The sequence below is a fragment of the Hyla sarda genome, chromosome 3 (genome assembly GCF_029499605.1).
Source record: "Hyla sarda isolate aHylSar1 chromosome 3, aHylSar1.hap1, whole genome shotgun sequence".
NCBI classification, from domain to species: Eukaryota; Metazoa; Chordata; class Amphibia; order Anura; family Hylidae; genus Hyla; species Hyla sarda.
The window spans coordinates 208,292,902-208,312,773 of NC_079191.1; the positions used below are offsets into that span (position 1 = coordinate 208,292,902).

A 19,872-nucleotide genomic window follows, 5' to 3' on the forward strand; every position below is an offset into this window, starting at 1 on the left:
TCCTGAGGAGAAGATGTGTGGGGCGCAGCGATCATCGCAGACATCCAGCGGAGATCACGGCTCGGGTAGGGAATCGTCGGTGGGGTGAGAAATGAAAGTGAAAGTAATGTGATCTTTACTGTGGCAACCACTAGGAAGGCCGGACTGCAACTCCCAGCATGCCCAGACAGCCAAAGGCTGTCTGGGCATGCTGGGAGTTCTAGTTTTGCAACATCTGGAGGGTCACAGTTTGGTGACCACTGTTACAGTGGTGCCCAAACGGTAGCCCTCCAGATGTTGCCTAACTACAACTCTCAGCATGCCTAGACCACCTAGGCATGCTGGGAGTTGTAGTTCTGTAACATCTGTCCCTTCAGATTTTGCAATTTTCATGAAATTTTTGAAAATTGCTGCTCTACTTTGAAGCCCTCTAATTTTTTCAAAAAGTAAAAATATGTCCATTTTATGATGCCAACATAAAGTGGACATATTGTATTTGTGAATAAATTAAAATGTATTTGGAATATCCATTTTCCTTACAAGTAGAGAGCTTCAAAGTTAGAAAAATGCTAAATTTTCATGAAATTTGGGGATTTTTCACCAAGAAAGGATCCAAGTAACGCCAAAAATTTACCACTAAAATAAAGTAGAATATGTCACGAAAAAACAATCTCAGAATCCGAGTATTCGGTAAAAGCGTTTTAGAGTTATTAACGCTTAAAGTGACGGTGGTCAGAATTGCGAAAAAGGGCTCAGTCCTTAAGGGGTTAAAGCTTGGGAAATCTGTTTGTATCCAAATCCGGCTTAAACTTCTCCACAAAAGTATCTCTGACCTGCCTGGTGTGTTCCTTGTTCTTCATGATGCTCTCTGCGCTTTAAACGGACCTCTGAGACTATCAGTGCAGGTGCATTTATACGGAGACTTGATTACACACAGGTGGATTCTATTTATCATCATTAGTCATTTAGGTCAATATTGGATCTTTCAGAGCTCCTCACTGAACTTCTGGAGAGAGTTTGCTGCACTGAAAGTAAAGGGGCTGAATAATTTTACACGCCCAATTTTCCGTTTTTTTTATTTGTTAACAAAGTTTGAAATGTCCAATAAATTTCGTTCCACTTCATGATTGTGTCCCACTTGTTGTTGATACTTCACACAAAAAAATTACAGTTTTATATCTTTTATGTTTGAAGCCTGAAATGTGGCAAAAGGTCAAAGTATAATATTCAGCTTTAACATTGATAAAAATATATAGATGTATACTTATGCACACATACACAATGATCAGCCATACAGCAAGCCTCCCGACCCTTCTGTGACAAATTATGCCAGGGGAGAGAAGTCTAACATATTGGAATTAAACTGTATAACCTTTTTGTTCTGAGAGATGAGCCACCCCCAGCACTTTCTGGCAGCTGCTCATCTCTCCATTTGAGAACACATGAAGGTTTGGTTATGTCTAACGTTCATGTGTATGGGGGAACAAGAGCTTTTGGACGAATAAATGTCTGGCTGACAAATCTGAAAGTTGTCATACATTTTGAATAGCAACCACTTTACTGGCTTTTATATACACTAATTGATCTTTTCCTGAACTATTTGCAGCAAACACTTTTTTTATTTTTATTTTTTTATTTCTTTTGTAGATTGCTCAACCTATTCCATCAAGTGAATGCATTGTAGTTAAAGGAAGAGTATATGCAGTTCTGAAACAAATCGGCACTGGCGGATCTAGTAAAGTAAGTGCCTTTTTTTTTGCCTCCATAAGCTGGCCAGAGCTCCTTACATGGCAGTGAGCTCAGCCTATCACAGGCTGGGGCGGGACATCGCTACGGCCAGTGATACGCCGACGGCTCTGCGGCGTCTCCGTCCCCAGGAAGTGGAATGATGTCAGCACTGCCGGACCGTGAGGCCTGTGCCGGACCAACGGGGGCTCGTAGGAAAGTATGTATGAGTTTATTTTGTTTATTTTTGAGGCACGGGCATATATAAATGTGTACCACTGCAGTTGTCCTTTAATTGGTTCAAGTGACAAATATTTATGCCTCAATTTTTTAGGTTACATATGACATTATCTAACATTAAAGAGATGTTAAAATAGTATTGCCACAGCTCTATCCCTAAGTTCCTGCTGCTGACAGAATGCTTTTCCAAAACAAAAATTCTGGGTAGATTCCACTTCCAGCTGCTTCCGATTGGTTTCAATGGGATTCTGCTGCACAGTTAACACTGGTGTTTCTGTTGCAGAAATTCCATATTCCTCCGAAAGAATGGGCATGTTCATTCTTAAAGCAGTATTCTGCAGCGAAATACTGTTTATTTAATAGAACTTCTTTTCTTGGTCGCTCTTCATTGGGGGGACACCTATACTTAGGGATATATGCTCTTGCCACTAGAAGGCGCTGACACTAGGAATTGCACCTTGGGTCCAGGTCCCCCTATTTTCCCTGCTTGTCCCGCTTTCGCACCCTGACGTGATGCAGGTGACTAAAAAGCTGTCTGAAGACATCTCTAGGTGAGTATATGAAGACGGAGTCCGCAGGTGAGTATGTCCCCCCTCCTCCCTTCCGACACAGGCATTATGGGGTTAATATGTTCCTTTGTGTCTCTTAGGTCAGTCCCTTATGGACTGACTCTCATGGGGGCAGTTTAAGGGGTCATTGACCCGATCTTTAATGGGGTCTGGGCTCTCACTGTTAGTCTCACCTGTCTCTTATGTCTTATATGTCTCAGGGCAGCCGCTGGCTTTTGCGGCAGCTCCCTGTACTCATTGCACCATAGTCACGGCTCCCAGCTCCTCTAGCATAGTGCTGGCCGGCGGGAGCCTTAATGGCGGCAGGTAGCACCGCCCCCCTTCTTCCTGAGTTCAGAGCGGGAACCAGGGGTTCAACTGTGGGGAAACTCTCTCCCTGCTCTGCCGGCACTGCCTTCAGAGTGCCCGACAGGGAGGGTTCTGTGGTCTCCTTACGGAGCTTAGCTCCGCCCCTCTCCTTCTCACAGCGAGCTCTCTGGACTGGCGCACTGCAGGGGTCTTTAGTTCTACCAGGGATGTCAGAGGCTGTATCCCTCCTCTGACTTCCTGGTTCGGGGCTGTAGTCTTCCAGACGGTGGGGGTTGCGGCCGGTGCAGACTTGCGGCCGGCTATCCCCTAACGGCGGTCGCGGGGCCTCGTGCCGTGCACCGCTGCTCTCCCGCACTGATGGACAGGGATTTGGAGCTTTGCTCCACCCCCGTCCTCTTTCAGAGCGGGACCTGTCGTTTTTTTGTCTTCTCTCCCGCAGCCTTTCTAGTGAGGGGAAGACATTGCTCCGCCTTCTGTCCCCTCACAGGTGCCGACGGGCATGTTGCTGGACGTGGACTGGTACATATCTCCGTCCTTACAGTAGTACAGTGTGGTATGATATTCCCCACCTTGGCTGGTCGGGGGGAGTGGGCATAGCTCCACCTTCCTTCCCTCACACCCCCCCCCCCCCCCCATCAGAAGGTGGGAACGCACAATCTTTATAAAAATAAAAAAAATTATTTAAAAAAAAGGGGGAGTCTCTTCTGCTGGTCTTTTTGACCATTCAGTGGTGGTTGGTGCCCCCTTGTGGCCTATAATTATATTGCGCCTTCCTTTCCATGCACCTTGTGACCTCTGGGGACCCAAAATTTGCAGCCTTAGCCAGTACTATCTATCGCTTTTCAGCCTATTGGCAAAGATCTAGTGCAGTGTAGGTTCTTATCAGTTTAATATCTGATACTTCCCCTATCCGGGGACCATATAGTAAATGGATTTTTCAGGACGTGGGCCGATTTGGAAGCTGGCTTCTGTCGCCCCATGCATTGACCGCTAGGGTGGTATCTTCGGGTACAGTACACAAAAAAATATCTGCTTATATGGGGGCCCCTTCCTGTCTCAATCTCCCTGTATGGGTCCTGATATGACACACTGCATTGAGTCAGTGGAGGTATGCCTCTGGCATTCCTGCTTCTGCCAGGTTTCTCACTGTCAGAGACACGTGACTCGCTGTGGCGGGTCATGTCAGGGGTTTTCATAATTCCTTGAAAGTACCGGGGTTACAATTAGTGCTGTTTCTCCTCTGCCACCAGTTGTCATGATATTTGCCGTGTCCGCAGGTGCTCTTGACGTGTACATTATTTCATCCTCCACAGGCCGCCACATCTGCGACTGCTGTCCCGGATTGTCGTGCGGTAATAACTCAATTATGAATTATGGTCATAAAATATTATTAATTATGAAAAAATTTAAATTATGAAAATTATTAAAAATATCAAAATTATGACCTGGTGAATTGTAGACAAAGCCAATCAATACAATTCACATCTGAGTCCGACTATTTCCTCAGATATCAACAAGCTCTTTTTATGACAGGATGACATTAACGCTTAAGGATGTAGTTTTGCAATATACCATAATACACGGTATTATAAAAGTATGCAGATTTATTGGTTATAAGGTTATAAACATATATGAGTAATAAACACAATGATATATGCAAATGAATATCAATTGGATATATTAGTAGACATTACAAGCTACTTAATTGACTACATATAGTAGAACAATACATGTGAGTAGTAAGTAACTTGTTATAATACAACATGAGCTACTAGGTCAGGATATCATATAAGAAAAAGGTTACAGATCACTCTATCCAGAGGAACCTCATCATATTAAGATGGGCAATATCTAATCATAGACATCTCAATATGGAAAAGGAATGGAATGTCCAGCGCAGAAGATCGTGCAAAAATTGAAGTTACTTTATTGATAAAAAGCCATAACAGGGGTGATGGTAACGCGTTTCAGGTGCGTTAGCACCCTTAGTCGTACATAAGATAAAACCACAAATGTCTGTATATTTATAGGGGAAATTACGTGGCTCTCACAGGTGGGCGGCAACTAGAGTGGATCACATCGCCGACCTCCCGGAGTCCGCATTTTAACCCTTTACAATCACTGTGAATATATATACAATTTAAAATAAAAGAGTGAATATAAGACAAAGATGCAGTATGATGCTTGTATAATAAGCAGGGAATATATAAATTATATAGGTAGAATAACACGTTGTGTTCCCAAAAGAATAATATATATACATAACACCATAGCGAAAAAAGCCGCACATGTCACAAAAATCAGTCTGAATACATGCCTAAAAGATATAATTGAATGAAATGCTGAATGGATAAGCACTAGGATGTAAGCAGCAAGGAAATAAATTTATAGGATGGTACCTGATGCCTGAATTGTGGAAAAAACTACAAAAAAAAAATCACGAAAACCACCTACATTTAGATCCTGTAAGTGAATCTGTATATAGAATAAGATATGTATGAAACAATACGCATAATTTCAATAGAATATTTATAAAGCGGTTCATACAATATTAAATAAACAGATACACATATGAAGATATATGTAGTTTGTCAGAGTCTGAAAAAGGGAGTAAAAGAAAAAAATATATATGTGTACTTGGGATCAAGAAAACAATCAAAAAACAATCAAACAGAGTAATCAAAAATATAAATATGTATATACAAAGGTGGATGACAACCTAATAATGTAAAATAACATCTTGCTGTTTGTTCAAACCTTGGGGTGCTCTGGTTCCAAGTTTTATGATCCAGAACACCTCTCGGTTAAGTAACTTTTGTCCGTGGTTACCACCACGTTTGGGCAAAAAAACTTTTTCGATTGCAGACAAACTGCAGACAATCTCCACCATGGTGTTGGGCACAATGAAGGGATACTGCAGATACATTCCTAGAATTGAAATATGGAATGTCAGATAAATGCTTCCTAATGCGGGTTTTGAGACTGTTAATAGTACACCCCACATACTGCACTTTACACGTCGTACATGACAGGAGGTAAACCACATATTTGGTATTGATATTGATATATTGTTTGATGTTGTAAGTAGCTCCTGTCGTGTACGACGTGATTACAGATGTGGGGGACAAAATGTTACAGCATGTGCCTCGGGTATGACCACATTTGTATGTACCCACAGTTTTCAACCAAGTAGAAGAGGATGCATTGTGGGATGTAAACAAAGACGGCGAGATGGTTTGGCCAAGTGTAGGAGCACGTTTGGCTACACATCGGAAACCTGCATGCATAGTACCCTGTAATTGAGGATCAGATGTAATAAGTGGTATATATTTTTTTAAGATGTTACAGATCTGAGAGTATTGTGTACTATCTTTTTCTTTTGGCGCGGTCCAATGACCACTGAGGGTACCCTCTGTGATGAAGGCGTCGGGATAAAGTTTCCATTTCAGTAGAAAAGTCATGGACACTGGTGCAATTACGTCTGGTTCGAATGGCTTCTCCTATTGGGAGATTATTGATAACATGTGGGGGGTGACAAGAACGCGCATGTAAAATGGAATTAACAGCGGTATCTTTACGGTAAGTAGTCGAAAAAATTTTTTTGATTCTATGTCACCCCTCATAGTTAAATCAAGAAAGGACACATTTTGAGAAGAATGATTAACTGTAAATTTCAGGTTGCATGTATTGGAATTAAGAAATCCTGCAAATAAGTCAGTCTTTGGTGTCTCCCCTCCAAATAAATATCAAGTCGTCAATATATCTGCCATACCAATGTATATGAGACTTAAAAACATTGGCTGATGAAAAAAGGAATACATTTTCCCAAGAAGACATGTAGATATTTGCTATGGAAGGGGAGAAACGAGCACCCATAGATGCCCCGGTGGTCTGCAGGAACAACTGATCATCAAACATAAAAAAATTGTAGGTAAGTAATCAAAAACAATGATCATGTATTCCTGCAGACCAGCGGGGTATTGAGAATACACAGAAAGAAACCATGTCAGTGCAGTTTTGCCTGACTGTGAGGAGTCGCAGAATAAAGTGAAGTAACGTCTGCGGTAATCCATGAAAACCCATCAGACCACTCTAAACTCTCCACTGCTAATAGAAGGTGTTTTGTGTCCTGTATAAACCCAGGCATAGTGGGGACAAAAGGCTGAAGAAGGTTATCCAACCAGGCAGATAGGTTCTCATTTAGAGAACCTATCCCGGCAACTATGGGTCTAACTGGTGGGGGAAAACAGTTCTTGGTGAGCGAATGGAAAATAGCAGTAACAGAATGTTCAATTTTTATGAAATCCACTTGGGATTTAGAAAGATAGCCGTTCTGCTCCCCAAGATCCACAAATTGTGTCAACTGTTCTTTAAATATGGAACAGGGGTTGCTGGATAGCGGTCTATATGTTGCGATATCCGATAATAATTCAAGTTTCAGTTTTTTATATAGACCTGCATCCAGCAGAATCACGGCTCCCCCTTTGTCTGCTTGACGTACAATCAAGTCAGACATATTAGAAATGTCCTTGAGAGCCAGACGTTCCTGATATGTAATAAGGATGGATAGAAATAAGGATTCTTAGTTTGAAATTTGGGAATTACACTGTTACTTGTATTAGAAGATTCATACATATGTTGTAACTCTATGTTGCACAATTCTGAAAACGAACAATGTAATATATGTTCAACATTGGTATGTACATTAGATAAATTATCATTGACCACCTCTGCTGTGTCTTCATGAGAGATATCACCCAAAAATTCATCCTCACATGTACTATGTTGGTTATCCACCTGAGAAAAATGTTTACGTAATTATTGTAATGGCCCTCACAAATCTATTTACATCCAACAAAGTAGAAAACAAATCAAACATTCGAGTGGGTGAAAAAGACAATCCCTTTGACAACAAGGAGGTATGATGAATAGACAGTACCTTGGCAGACAAATTATATATGGGGATCGTCAATTCCTCCTTCGATTTTGTTGCGGATTCCTCCGTCTGCCTGGCGGAGCAATGTTTTCTGCCGGCACGTTGTTTTTTGACGATTTGGTTTTAACAGGTGCAGCTTGAGTTTGTTGAGTAGACGGAGTAGGGTTGCGTGAGCGGGGCGTGTCAGTGGATTCCGGAGCAGAATCCGAAGAGTCCATCTCAGTAGAACTAAAATTAACCCGTTGTGCACTTTTGCTGCGACGATGATGTTCATCTTTTCTCAAGATAGAACGAGGAGTATTCGATTTTAGATCTGTTTGTGGCCAAATATAAACATTGTCCATTATGTAGTCTTGCATGTCCCCCAATTGTTTGGATTGTTTGATATCCATGATGGTGGCTTCCAACTTGTCCAAGTTCTCCTGTATTTTTTTATCCAGACCCAAAAAAGCAGGATTGTCCTCAAATTGAGAAACTGTTGTCTGCAGTGTGGAGATGTTAACTTGAATTTCATTTAAAGCATTTTCTTCATATTTGATCAAAAGCTTTATAAAACGCAGTGATGAATCAGTTAAAATCTCCTCCCATTCTATTTTGAAAGCATCACAATAAATGATGGAGGGAAATTTTCTTATCCTGAGTCCTCTTGGGATCATTTTATCATCAAGATACTTTTGCAATGTAGAAATGTCCCATGTGAGTCTCAACTACTATATTAGTACTGATTCCAGCTGTGACATGTGAATGCGTAAGGTCCACAACCTCCTGTTTATCTGGGCTAGCATTATTAAGTAACAAATTGAAAGCACGAGCCTTCCGATCCTCCGCTGATTTCAAACACGTACTAGTGTTGGAATTCCCAGTTGGTATACTGGTTGTCGTCATATCGGAAGGAGGGGCAGGGAATAATTTCCCAGGGGAGCACGAAAGAGAAAGCCTTTCAAAGTATTCAAGCAATGAACAAAGTTTTCAGCTCCCCCTCGATCGGCCCGAAGCGCACAGACTGTGCAAGGCGGCACCACGTCAATGGAAAAGGAATGGAATGTCCAGCGCAGAAGATCGTGCAAAAATTGAAGTTACTTTATTGATAAAAAGCCATAACAGGGGTGAAGGTAACGCGTTTCAGGTGCGTTAGCACCCTTAGTCGTACATAAGATAAAACCAAAAAAAGATATAACAAATGTCTGTATATTTATAGGGGAAATGACGTGGCTCTCACAGGTGGGCGGCAACTAGAGTGGATCACATCGCCGACCGCCAGGCAGAAGGAGGAATCTTCAACGAAATCGCAGGAGGAATTGAGGAGGTACTGTCTATTCATCATACCTCCTTGTTGTCAAAGGGATTGTCTTTTTCACCCACTCGAGCGTTTGATTTGTTTTCTACTTTGTTGGATGTAAATAGATTTGTGAGGGGCATTACAAATACGTAAACATTTTTCTCAGGTGGATAACCAACATAGTACATGTGAGGATTAATTTTTGGGTGATATCTGTCATGAAGACACAGCAGAGGTTGTCAATGATAATTTATCTAATGTACATACCAATGTTGAACATATATTACATTGTTCGTTTTCAGAATTGTGCACTTCATCTGAGTTACAACATATGTATGAATCTTCTAATACAAGTAACAGTGTAATTCCCAAATTTCAAACTAAGAATCCTTATTTCTATCCAGTCATGTCCCGCACACAGTCCCTTGATTTTTTTCAGGAATCTGTGGAGCGTGACCTGACAGATTTATTCCATTCAGCTAAATTGACTAACTCTAATCTTACGTATCAGGAACGTCTGGCTCTCAAGGACATTTCTAATATGTCTGACTTGATTGTACGTCAAGCAGACAAAGGGGGAGCCGTGGTTCTGCTGGATGCCGGTCTATATAAAAAACTGAATCTTGAATTATCGTATATCGCAACATATAGACCGCTATCCAGCAACCCCTGTTCCATATTTAAAGAACAGTTGACACAATTTGTGGATCTTGAGGAGCAGAACGGCTATCTTTCTAAATCCCAAGCGGATTTCATAAAAATTGAACATCCTGTTACTGCTATTTTCCATTCGCTCCCCAAGATACACAAGAACTGTTTTCCCTCACCAGTTAGACCCATAGTTGCCGGGATAGGTTCTCTAAATGAGAACCTATCCGCCTGGTTGGATAACCTTCTTCAGCCTCTTGTCCCCACTATACCTGGGTTTATACAGGACACTAAACACCTTCTATTAGCAGTGGAGAGTTTAGAGTGGTCTGATGGGTTTTCATGGATTACCGCAGACGTTACTTCACTTTATTCTGCGACTCCTCACAGTCAGGCCAAAACTGCACTGACATGGTTTCTTTCTGTGTATTCTCAATACCCCGCTGGTCTGCAGGAATACATGATCATTGTTTTGGATTACTTACTCACAATTTTTTTTATGTTTGATGATCAGTTGTTCCTGCAGACCACCGGGGCATCTATGGGTGCTCGTTTCTCCCCTTACATAGCAAATATCTACATGTCTTCTTGGAAAAATGTATTCCTTTTTTCATCAGCCAATGTTTGTCTCATATACATTGGTATGGCAGATATATTGACGATTTGATATTTATTTGGAGGGGAGACACCAAAGACATTGACTTATTTGCAGGATTTCTTAATTCCAATACATGCAACCTGCAATTTACAGTTAATCATTCTTCTCAAAATGTGTCCTTTCTTGATTTAACTATGAGGGGTGACATAGAATCAAAAAAATTTTTTTCGACTGCTTACCGTAAAGATACCGCTGTTAATTCCATTTTACATGCGCGTTCTTGTCACCCCCCACATGTTATCAATAATCTCCCAATAGGAGAAGCCATTCGAACCAGACGTAATTGCACCAGTGTCCATGACTTTTCTACTGAAATGGAAACTTTATCCCGACGCCTTCATCACAGAGGGTACCCTCAGTGGTCATTGGACCGCGCCAAAAGAATAGCTTTATCTAAGAGCAGAGAGGATCTGCTTAAGGCTAAACATCCTAAACACAATGATAAAGGTACCCCTCATTCAGTGGTCTTTTCCACGCAGTATAGTGCACAATACTCTCAGATCTGTAACATCTTAAAAAAATATATACCACTTATTACATCTGATCCTCAATTACAGGGTACTATGCATGCAGGTTTCCGATGTGTAGCCAAACGTGCTCCTACACTTGGCCAAACCATCTCACCGTCTTTGTTTACATCCCACAATGCATCCTCTTCTACTTGGTTGAAAACTGTGGGTACATACAAATGTGGTCATACCCGAGGCACATGCTGTAACATTTTGTCCCCCACATCTGTAATCACGTCGTACACGACAGGAGCTACTTACAACATCAAACAATATATCAATATCAATACCAAATATGTGGGTTACCTCCTGTCATGTACGACGTGTAAAGTGCAGTATGTGGGGTGTACTATTAACAGTCTCAAAACCCGCATTAGGAAGCATTTATCTGACATTCCATATTTCAATTCTAGGAATGTATCTGCAGTATCCCTTCATTGTGCCCAACACCATGGTGGAGATTGTCTGCAGTTTGTCTGCAATCGAAAAAGTTTTTTTGCCCAAACGTGGTGGCAACCACGGACAAAAGTTACTTAACCGAGAGGTGTTCTGGATCATAAAACTTGGAACCAGAGCACCCCAAGGTTTGAACAAACGGCAAGATGTTATTTTACATTATTAGGTTGTCATCCACCTTTGTATATACATATTTATATTTTTTTGATTACTCTGTTTGATTTTGTTTTTTGATTGTTTTCTTGATCCTAAGTACACATATATATATTTTTCTTTTACTCCCCTCTTTTTTCAGACTCTGACAAACTACATATATCTTCATATGTGTCTCCGTTTATTTAATATTGTATGAACCGCTTTATAAATATTCTATTGAAATTATGCATATTGTTTCATACATATCTTATTCTATATACAGATTCTCTTACAGGATCTATGTGTAGGTGGTTTTCGTGATGTTTGTTTTGTGTTTTTTTCCCACAATTCAGGCATCAGGTACCATCCTATAAATTTATTTCCTTGCTGCTTACATCCTAGTGCTTATCCATTCAGCATTTCATTCAATTATATCTTCTAGGCATGTATTCAGACTGATTTTTGTGACATGTGCGGCTTTTTTCGCTATGATGTTATGTATATATATTATTCTTTTGGGAACACAATGTGTTGTTCTACCTATATAATTTATGTATTCCCTGCTTATTATACAAGCATCATACTGCGTCTTTGTCTTATATTCACTCTTGTATTTTAAATTGTATATATTCACAGTGATTGTAAAGGGTTAAAATGCGGACTCCGGGAGGTCGGCGATGTGATCCACTCTAGTTGCCACCCACCTGTGAGAGTCACGTCATTCCCCCATAAATATACAGACATTTGTGGTTTTATCTTATGTACGACTAAGGGTGCTAACGCACCTGAAACGCGTTACCTTCACCCCTGTTATGGCTTTTTATCAATAAAGTAACTTCAATTTTTGCACGATCTTCTGCGCTGGACATTCCATTCCTTTTCACTGCTAGTGCGCGGTGTCCGGTGGAGTGACCTGACGTGTCCTGTAAACCCTATCCAGGGTGTAGGGGATTCAATGCACGGCTCCTAAACATCCCCCGATCTCCCAGGGTGACAGGGATTCTATCCATGGCTTCTAGGCTTCACTGCCTTTCCCCATGTGTCCAAGGGGCACAGTTATTGCCTATCTGACTTTGTCCGCATTCCTGTGCCCCACTGTCTATGGGAGGGTTCGAAGGAGCGTTTCTTTGTGCTCAGAAGTCCTCCACCTGTCAGCCGGACAGCTATCTCCGTGGTTTACTGCTATGTCGGATCATCTACCATACACTTCCCACGGACGTGCAGGTAACCCACTGCCTGGACGTAGTTCAGAGTGTGTCTCCCCATGTTGCTCCATAGCCCTCTGCAATGCGCCACATGCTGGTTTGTGGGGTTCCCTGCTTTTACCAGGTCTCCCTCCACATGCATGCCACTCTCATGGCTTGAGGCTGGTGGCCCACTTTTTGTGTGTGGGTCTGAAGGCGGGACCCGGTGTGCCATGGTTCCCATGCCAGATAGCCACTCTGTGTCTGCATGGCTTTCTACTTCTCAAGGTCTCCTCCCCCATTTTTTTGTTACTCCCGTGACTGCAATCCGGTGACTTGCTGAAACTCCACGTGTATGTTCATTGGAATTGTCTGTGTCCCTATGTCTGCTAAGACACCCCCTCCACCTTCCCTTCTGTCTGTGGGGTGTGCCTCGGGCCTTCCTGTGATCTTGTTTCTGCAGTTGAGTTCCTTTGTGCTGGCTTGGGCCTGATGGCCCACCCATGTCTCCAGGTATCTTCCTAGGCAGGGTGGCTCAGGCGCCTGCTCTGTTGCCTTGGACTCGACCGGGTTGACTCCGTTGGCGTCCATCTGGTCCAGGGTATTACCCTGATGGGGTGTTCCTCTCAATGCTGGTGGTTCTTTGTAGCTTTGCCCAGCACTAGGGTCCAGGATTCTGATCCCTCTGGGGATGCACATTGGCTCCTTCATGCCTCATTGTGTTGTAGCAGAGTTCCTGGGGGCTCCGCACACCTAGTACTGTACTTCGTTCCGTTGCCGTGGGGCGGCATTTCTCTGCTCCTACAGTGCCTGGCGCACTTTCATGTCCCTTCCTCGGGGGTTACGGAAACCAGGGAGCTTGGCGGGTCAGGGCATGGTTTTCCTCTCGACCTCCCCTTGTTTTCCTCTCTTCTAGGGGGACTATTTCGCGGAGCGCTTTGTACTACCAAGATTGGAGCCTCCACTGTTTGGTGTGGTATCGGGCTGGGCCCTTGTTTTTTGGCTGTGAGCATTCAGATGAGCTTTTTTGCTGTCTTTATTTGTGTGCTTTTGCCCACTATTGCAGCATGTCTCCCTTCCAGTTGCTTGGTTGTCTACTGCTGCTCATGCAGCCTTGACACTCTACTTTGTGAGCAGAGTTTATGCACTCATATATGGCTCGACTACAGCCGGTCTAGCCACCGTCTGTTGTTGGGGTCCTTCCATTGCTCTCCTCCTTCCTTGGTGCAATATCACTGGTGGATGTGTTCATCCTCCCCTTTGACAGTGTCAGTTGCACTTCACTGACACCACCGTCTCTGGAATAACCTTCATGTGCCCGGCAGGGTTCCCGGTTGTTCCCCCTCTTTTCCCGTCCTGGTGGGATGTTGCTTCGGAGTGCTCTGGTCCGCTCGGACCACTGGGATCCAAGGCCGGTTAGTCTCCTTGTCTTGGACACTATCCCAGGATGCTTTGGTGTGCCTTCTTTCTAGGTCAGCCCTCCTGGTTTCTTGGGCCTTAGTGATGGTTAAAGGGGTAGTCCAGTGGTGAAAAATGTATCCCCTATGCTAAGGATAGGGGATAAGTTTGAGATCGCGGGGGGTCCGACCGCTGGGGCCCCCTGCGATCTCTATGTACAGGGGCCAGGCCCTCCGGCCAGATAGCGGGTGTCGACCACAGCACGAAGCGGAGCCCGACACACCTCCTCAATACATCGCTATGGCAGAGCCAGAGATTGCCGAAGGCAGCGCTCTGGCTCTGCCATAGAGTTGTATTGAGGGGGCGTGTCGGCCGCCGCTTTGTTCAGATGTCGACACGCCCCCTTCCCGCGGGCTGTCGGGGGCCCCAGCGGTCGGACACCCCGCTATCTGCAACTTATCCCCTATCCTTAGGATAGGGGATAAGTTGTTCACCACTGGACTACTCCTTTAAGGTCTAGGGCACGTGTAGCACTCCTACCCAGACTTCTTTGCGATCCCATTTGTGGGGCAGTTTTTTCTGTTCCGCACTTCTTCTGTCTCGTCACAGAAGTTGTCACCCGGAGCATTTTGCGAACCGTGGATTTACTTACCCTTCGGGTGTAAGTCTTTCAGGAGACTCCGGAACCTCCACTTCCCATATCTGTCGCTCTAGTGTTCCGGGATGCCCTTTTCAGGGCGTTCCGCCACTTTTTTGTCCATTCTTCCTTCTGTCTCCTCCTTCGGGGTCCATGTACTCCCGAGATGGAAGGCATTCCGGTCATCCAGATTCTGCCAGACAAGCTCTTTTCGCCTCCAGGGTGCTCGCGTCGGGCCCCTGGGATAGGGGTTTTTGGGTCTGCGTTCAGGTCATTGATCTTATCTGCCAGACCTCTCTAGAGCCGGTTTCAGTCTTCTTTTTTTCAGTGTTTTTTTCTGGTGTCCTCATCTGTGCTCGCCTTCTGCCCAGGTGCCCACTGCTCTCCCTGGCGTTTTTCCATCACGTTCTCTTGAATTGGTTGACCCTGGATGGGGCTCTCTTGTTCCCTTTTCCATTTTTGTTTTTAATTCGGGCTAGCCCTCTGTCTGGTTCTGTGTTCCTTAGTGTTGTCTCCTACAGGGTGGTTTCGGCCCATCTGGCTTCCTAGTCAACCTTTTTCTTGTCTCTCCATAGGTAGGTAGGTTTTGAGTTTCTGCGAAGCACTGTCTCTTCCTTGGTGTCCTAGTCCTTATACTTGGATGGGGGGTCTCCAGGAGCTCAGTTTCTGGGCCTTGTTTGTCTCTGGCCTTGGGCCTTGTCCGCAAGCCTTTCAGACGAGTGGGTTCAGTCTCGGGATTGCTCCCCTTTCGCTAGTGGTTGTTTTTCCCACCCTAGGGGACTGCTTTGGTACGTCCCATCAGTATAGGTGTCCCCCAATGAAGAGCGACAGAGAAAAGGAGATTTTTGTCTACTCACCGTAAAATCTTTCTCGTAGCCTTCATTGGGGGACACCACACCCACCAATTTTTTTTTCCATTTTTGTCCGGATGGTCTTTTCCGATTATTGGGTTTTTATCCGGGTTTCCTTTCTAGGGTCCTTTTTGGAAGTATTTCTTTGTTGGCTTCTCCTACTGCTTTGTGACTAAACTGATTACGTCACTTCCAGTGGGCGGGTATATCCTGCCAGGGAGGAGACAACTTTTTTTTTTTTCCTAGTGTCAGCTCCTCCTAGTGGCAAGAGCATATACCCATCAGTATAGGTGTCCCCCAATGAAGGCTACGAGAGTTTTTACAGTGAGTACACAAAAATCTCCTTTTCTGACTTATTTTTGTAGTTTAAATTCCAGATAAAATAAGTGGATTATGGGTGACACAAATTCTCCCAGAGTGCAAATTGAATTCTGTAGTGTGAACAAGCAGATATGCTACTTGGAAATATCTTTCTTTGCGCTACCATTATAGTTGTGTACATAATTTGCATCTCTTGTGTTTCAGGTATTTCAAGTTATGGATGACAAGAAGCAGTTATATGCTGTAAAATATGTGAACCTTGAAGAAGCTGATAAACAGACTATTGAGAGCTACCAGAATGAGATCTCTCACTTGAATAAACTTCAGCAGCACAGTGATAAAATAATTCGTCTATATGACTAGTAAGTGTCTATAAATGCCAAAACCAACTACAGTACTTGTAAAAAAAAAAAAAGTTAGTTGTTTATCCATAGAAAATGCAATGTTTCAGACAGCTAAAGACTTTTTTCTTTTTCTTTTTTTTTTTGTGTTAAATCAGTAAAACATGCATTGCATAAGGTGTAGGGGGGCATTTTATTATTGGCTTTACATCACTTCAATGTTCTAAATGTCCCTGCAAATTTTGCGCACCTTTTTTTTCCGCAATTTCCGGTAGAACATCTTTCAAAGTTGTCTATTTGGTGCACTGTACCCCACTTTTTGCAGTAGAGTTGTATTTATTTGCTCAACTTAAATTTAGAAGTGTTTTTTTTTTTTTTGTGCAAACCTACACCACCTAGTAGGTCACGTACAAAAGTGTCTATGTTAGAGCACAAAGCTTAAACCAATCTGCAGCCCACTGGTTTCTATAATTGTGCAAAATTTATAGAGTCCTGTGCACTTTTTGGTAAATTTTGAGAAAATGTGCAAACAATACAACAAGCAAACGGGTAAAATCTCTACTTCCTTACACAAACATTGATAAATGTCCCCCTATGTGCATATGTATTCAGTGGCACATCACACTGTTACAAATAATGTGTGTGTGTGTGGGGGGGGGGGGGGGGGGATGCAGTGAATACATAGGTGTAAAACATGTTTAATAGGCAGCAAGTTTAAGCAATGATAACTATTTAGAAGAGACTGGAGGCCACTCACAAACCATTATGCAAAGCCATAACATAAGTTGACTGTACACATGGCATCTGTGCCTCAGTAGGTAAGCGTCTACTGGATTGTCTCTACGCATGCACACACACATAGGGGGAGGTTTATCAATATCTGTGTAGAGAAAAAGTTGACCAGTTTTTTGGGTGTGTCTCGGTCCTTTCCTGTCTGGGTGACCTTCTAATCAAGGCGTCCTCCCTGGAACACAACCGGGTTAGTGTTGACATCACTCTGCAGACTCTCTCCGGTCTTGGTTGAATCATCAACCGCACGAAATCCAACCTGTCCCTATCTCTGAATTTTTCTTGGGCTCCGCTTCGACACAGCGGCGGCCCGTCTTAACCCCCCGACAAGCTTTGGGAGTTGTTGTCGGGGATTCGCTTACTTCGACGTCCGGTTTCGGTCCGTACCTGCCTGTCTGTCCTGGACAAGATGGTGGCAGTTCCATTTGCCCAATTTCGGTACTGTCCCCTCCAGTGGGCCATCCTTTCCCAGTGGGACAAATCCCCCCTTTTCTCTCAGTGGGATCTGGCTTCCGCTGTTCCCTCTGTTGGTGAGTCCGGTCCCCCTCCTTCGGGAGGGTCGCTCCTTCCTGCCTCTCACTTGGCATGTTCTGACAACAGACGCGAGTCTCTTTGGCTGGGGAGGGTCCTTCCGGGACGAGACGGTTCAAGGTCGTTGGGCCCCGTCTGAGTCAGACCTCCCATCAACATCCTTGAGCTCCGTGTGATCTTCTTGTGCCTCCGTCACTGGAGTCTCCTGTTCCTGGGCCTCCCTGTGCAAGTGCAGACGGACAACGCCACTGCCATGGCGTACATCAACCACCAGGGCGGCACCTGCAGCTTGGCAGCCATGGCGGAAGCATCGAAGATCCTCTCCTGGGCAGAACTTCACGTTCTGGCCATATCGGCGGTGCATATTCCCAGGATCGATAATTGGGGAGGGGACTTTCTCAGTCGCTCCACAGCCGTCCCGGGCGTGGGGTCCCTTCATCCTGAAGTTTTCGCTCTGATCTGTTGCCGCTGGGGAACTCCGGATGTGGATCTCTTTGCGTCCCACCGGAACAGGAAGGTCCCTTGCTTTGTCTCCAAGTCGCTGGATCCCCTGGCTCTAGCGGTAGATGCGGTTGTGGTCCCTTGGACCCCCTTCACTCTGTCCTACCTTTTCCCTCCGCTTCATTTCTTCCCAAGGTAATCAGGAAGCTCAAGGCGGAGGGCATCTCGGCGATTCTGGTAGCCCCAGACTGGCCGCGTCGCGTGTGGTACGCCAACGCGGTCGGTCTCGTGGCAGACGTTCCCTTATGCCTTCCGGATTTCCCCGACCTCCTCTCCCAAAGACCCCTCTGCCACCCCAATTTACTTCCACTGCGTTTGATGGCGTGGCTGTTGAGATCGCGGTTTTGAAGGCTTGAGGTTTTTCTTCTGTGTGATTCGGACCATGCTCCGTGCTCTGAAGCCCTCGACCGCCAGGATTTATCACTGTACCTGGCGGGCCTATTTCCGCTGGTGTGAGGCTTGTTTGCTTTCTCCCACCTCCTTCTCTTTACCTAACCTCTTGTGCTTTCTCCAATCAGGGCTGGAGACGCATCTTGCTCTCCGTTCCATTAAAGGGCAAGTTTCGGCATTGTCTGTCCTCTTCCAATGCCCGCTTGCGTCCGATCTTCATGTGCGGACCTTTTTGCAGGGCGTGGCTCACGCGGTTACCCCGTTCCGGTCCCCTACTGCCCCTTGGGACCTCAACCTTGTTCTGGATGCCCTACAGGGTTCTCCTTTTGAGCCTCTGGGGCAGATTTCCCTTTGCTTCCCTTCCTGGAAGGTTGCCTTCCTTATCGTGGTTATGTCCATTCACAGGGTGGCTGAATTGGCAGCCCTCTCTTGCCGTTCCCCTTTCCTGGTGCTTCACCAAGACAAAGTGGTCCTTTGGCCTGTGCCCTCCTTTCAGCCCAAGGTTGTGTCTTTTTTTCACTTAAACAAGGAGATTGTGTTACCTTCCTTCTGCCCATCCCCTTCTCATCCTCGAGAGTGCCAGTTTCACAAGCTGGACTTGGTTCGAGCAGTTCGGACCTATTTGTCGGCCACTTCCTCCTTTCGGTGGTGTGATTCCCTGTTTGTGCTCCCTGAGGGACGGCGCAAGTGACTTCTGGCCTCTAAGGCCACGATCTCCCAGTGGATACACTCCATTTCGTAGGTGTACCGTTGCAAGGGTCAGGTGCCCCCTTTTTGCGTGACGGCTCACTCCACCCGCGCGGTGGGCGCGTCATGGGCGGTCATCCATGGGACCTGGTCGTCTCTGCACACCTTTTGCCAAGTTTTACCGTGTGCATACTTTTGCGTCCTCCGACGCAGGCCTTGGCTGCAAGGTTCTCCAAGCGGCAGTTCAGTCATCCGCCTGAGTTCTGTTCTGGCTGGGATGTTAGGCTTTCCCTCCCAGGGACTGCTTTGGGACGTCCCATGGTCCTGTGTCCCCCAATGAAGCGCTCGAGAAAAGTAGATTTTTGGACTTACCGTAAAACCTTTCTCAGAGCTTCTATTGGGGGACACAGCACCCGCCCATTGGTTTGTTGGTGACCAGCCAGTTTCCACCACTAGGTTCGGGGTGTTTTGTTTGTGGTTGGTTCCCTTCTTTTTCTGGGGTTTGTTCGGACAGTTCTGTCTTGGTTCTCCTTTGCTTTGGGACTAAACTGAATTGCTCAGAACCAGGAGGCAGGTATATCCTGCCGGGAGGGGCCGACCTTTTGTTTTTTAAGCCTAGTGTCAGCCTCCTAATGACAAGCAGCATATACCCATGGTTCTGTGTCCCCCAATAGAAGCTCCGGTAAGTCCAAAAATCTACTTTTTTTTCCCCTACAGACTAATATAATGGGGTGTTTTTTATTTTTTTTTATTTTTTTTTTGCACCACCAATTCTTCTTTGTATGACATCGTAGATTTT

General features: G+C 44.7%; 1 protein-coding gene and 1 non-coding gene across 7 annotated transcripts in view; both read left to right on the forward strand.

The window, feature by feature from the left end:
* The window catches only part of TTK (TTK protein kinase), a 105,948-nt gene that overhangs the window by 41,366 nt on the left and 44,710 nt on the right, over positions 1–19,872 (forward strand). For all 6 annotated transcript variants that reach the window (XM_056565946.1, XM_056565949.1, XM_056565950.1 and 3 more), the window contains exons 14-15: positions 1,627–1,719; positions 16,039–16,196. In XM_056565946.1, coding sequence (XP_056421921.1) covers positions 1,627–1,719; positions 16,039–16,196 — 251 coding nt within the window. The remainder of the gene's footprint in view (positions 1–1,626; positions 1,720–16,038; positions 16,197–19,872) is intronic.
* LOC130363286 (U2 spliceosomal RNA) lies at positions 3,657–3,846 on the forward strand. The gene has a single exon (XR_008891783.1). It is a non-coding gene; the product is annotated as a U2 spliceosomal RNA (small nuclear RNA).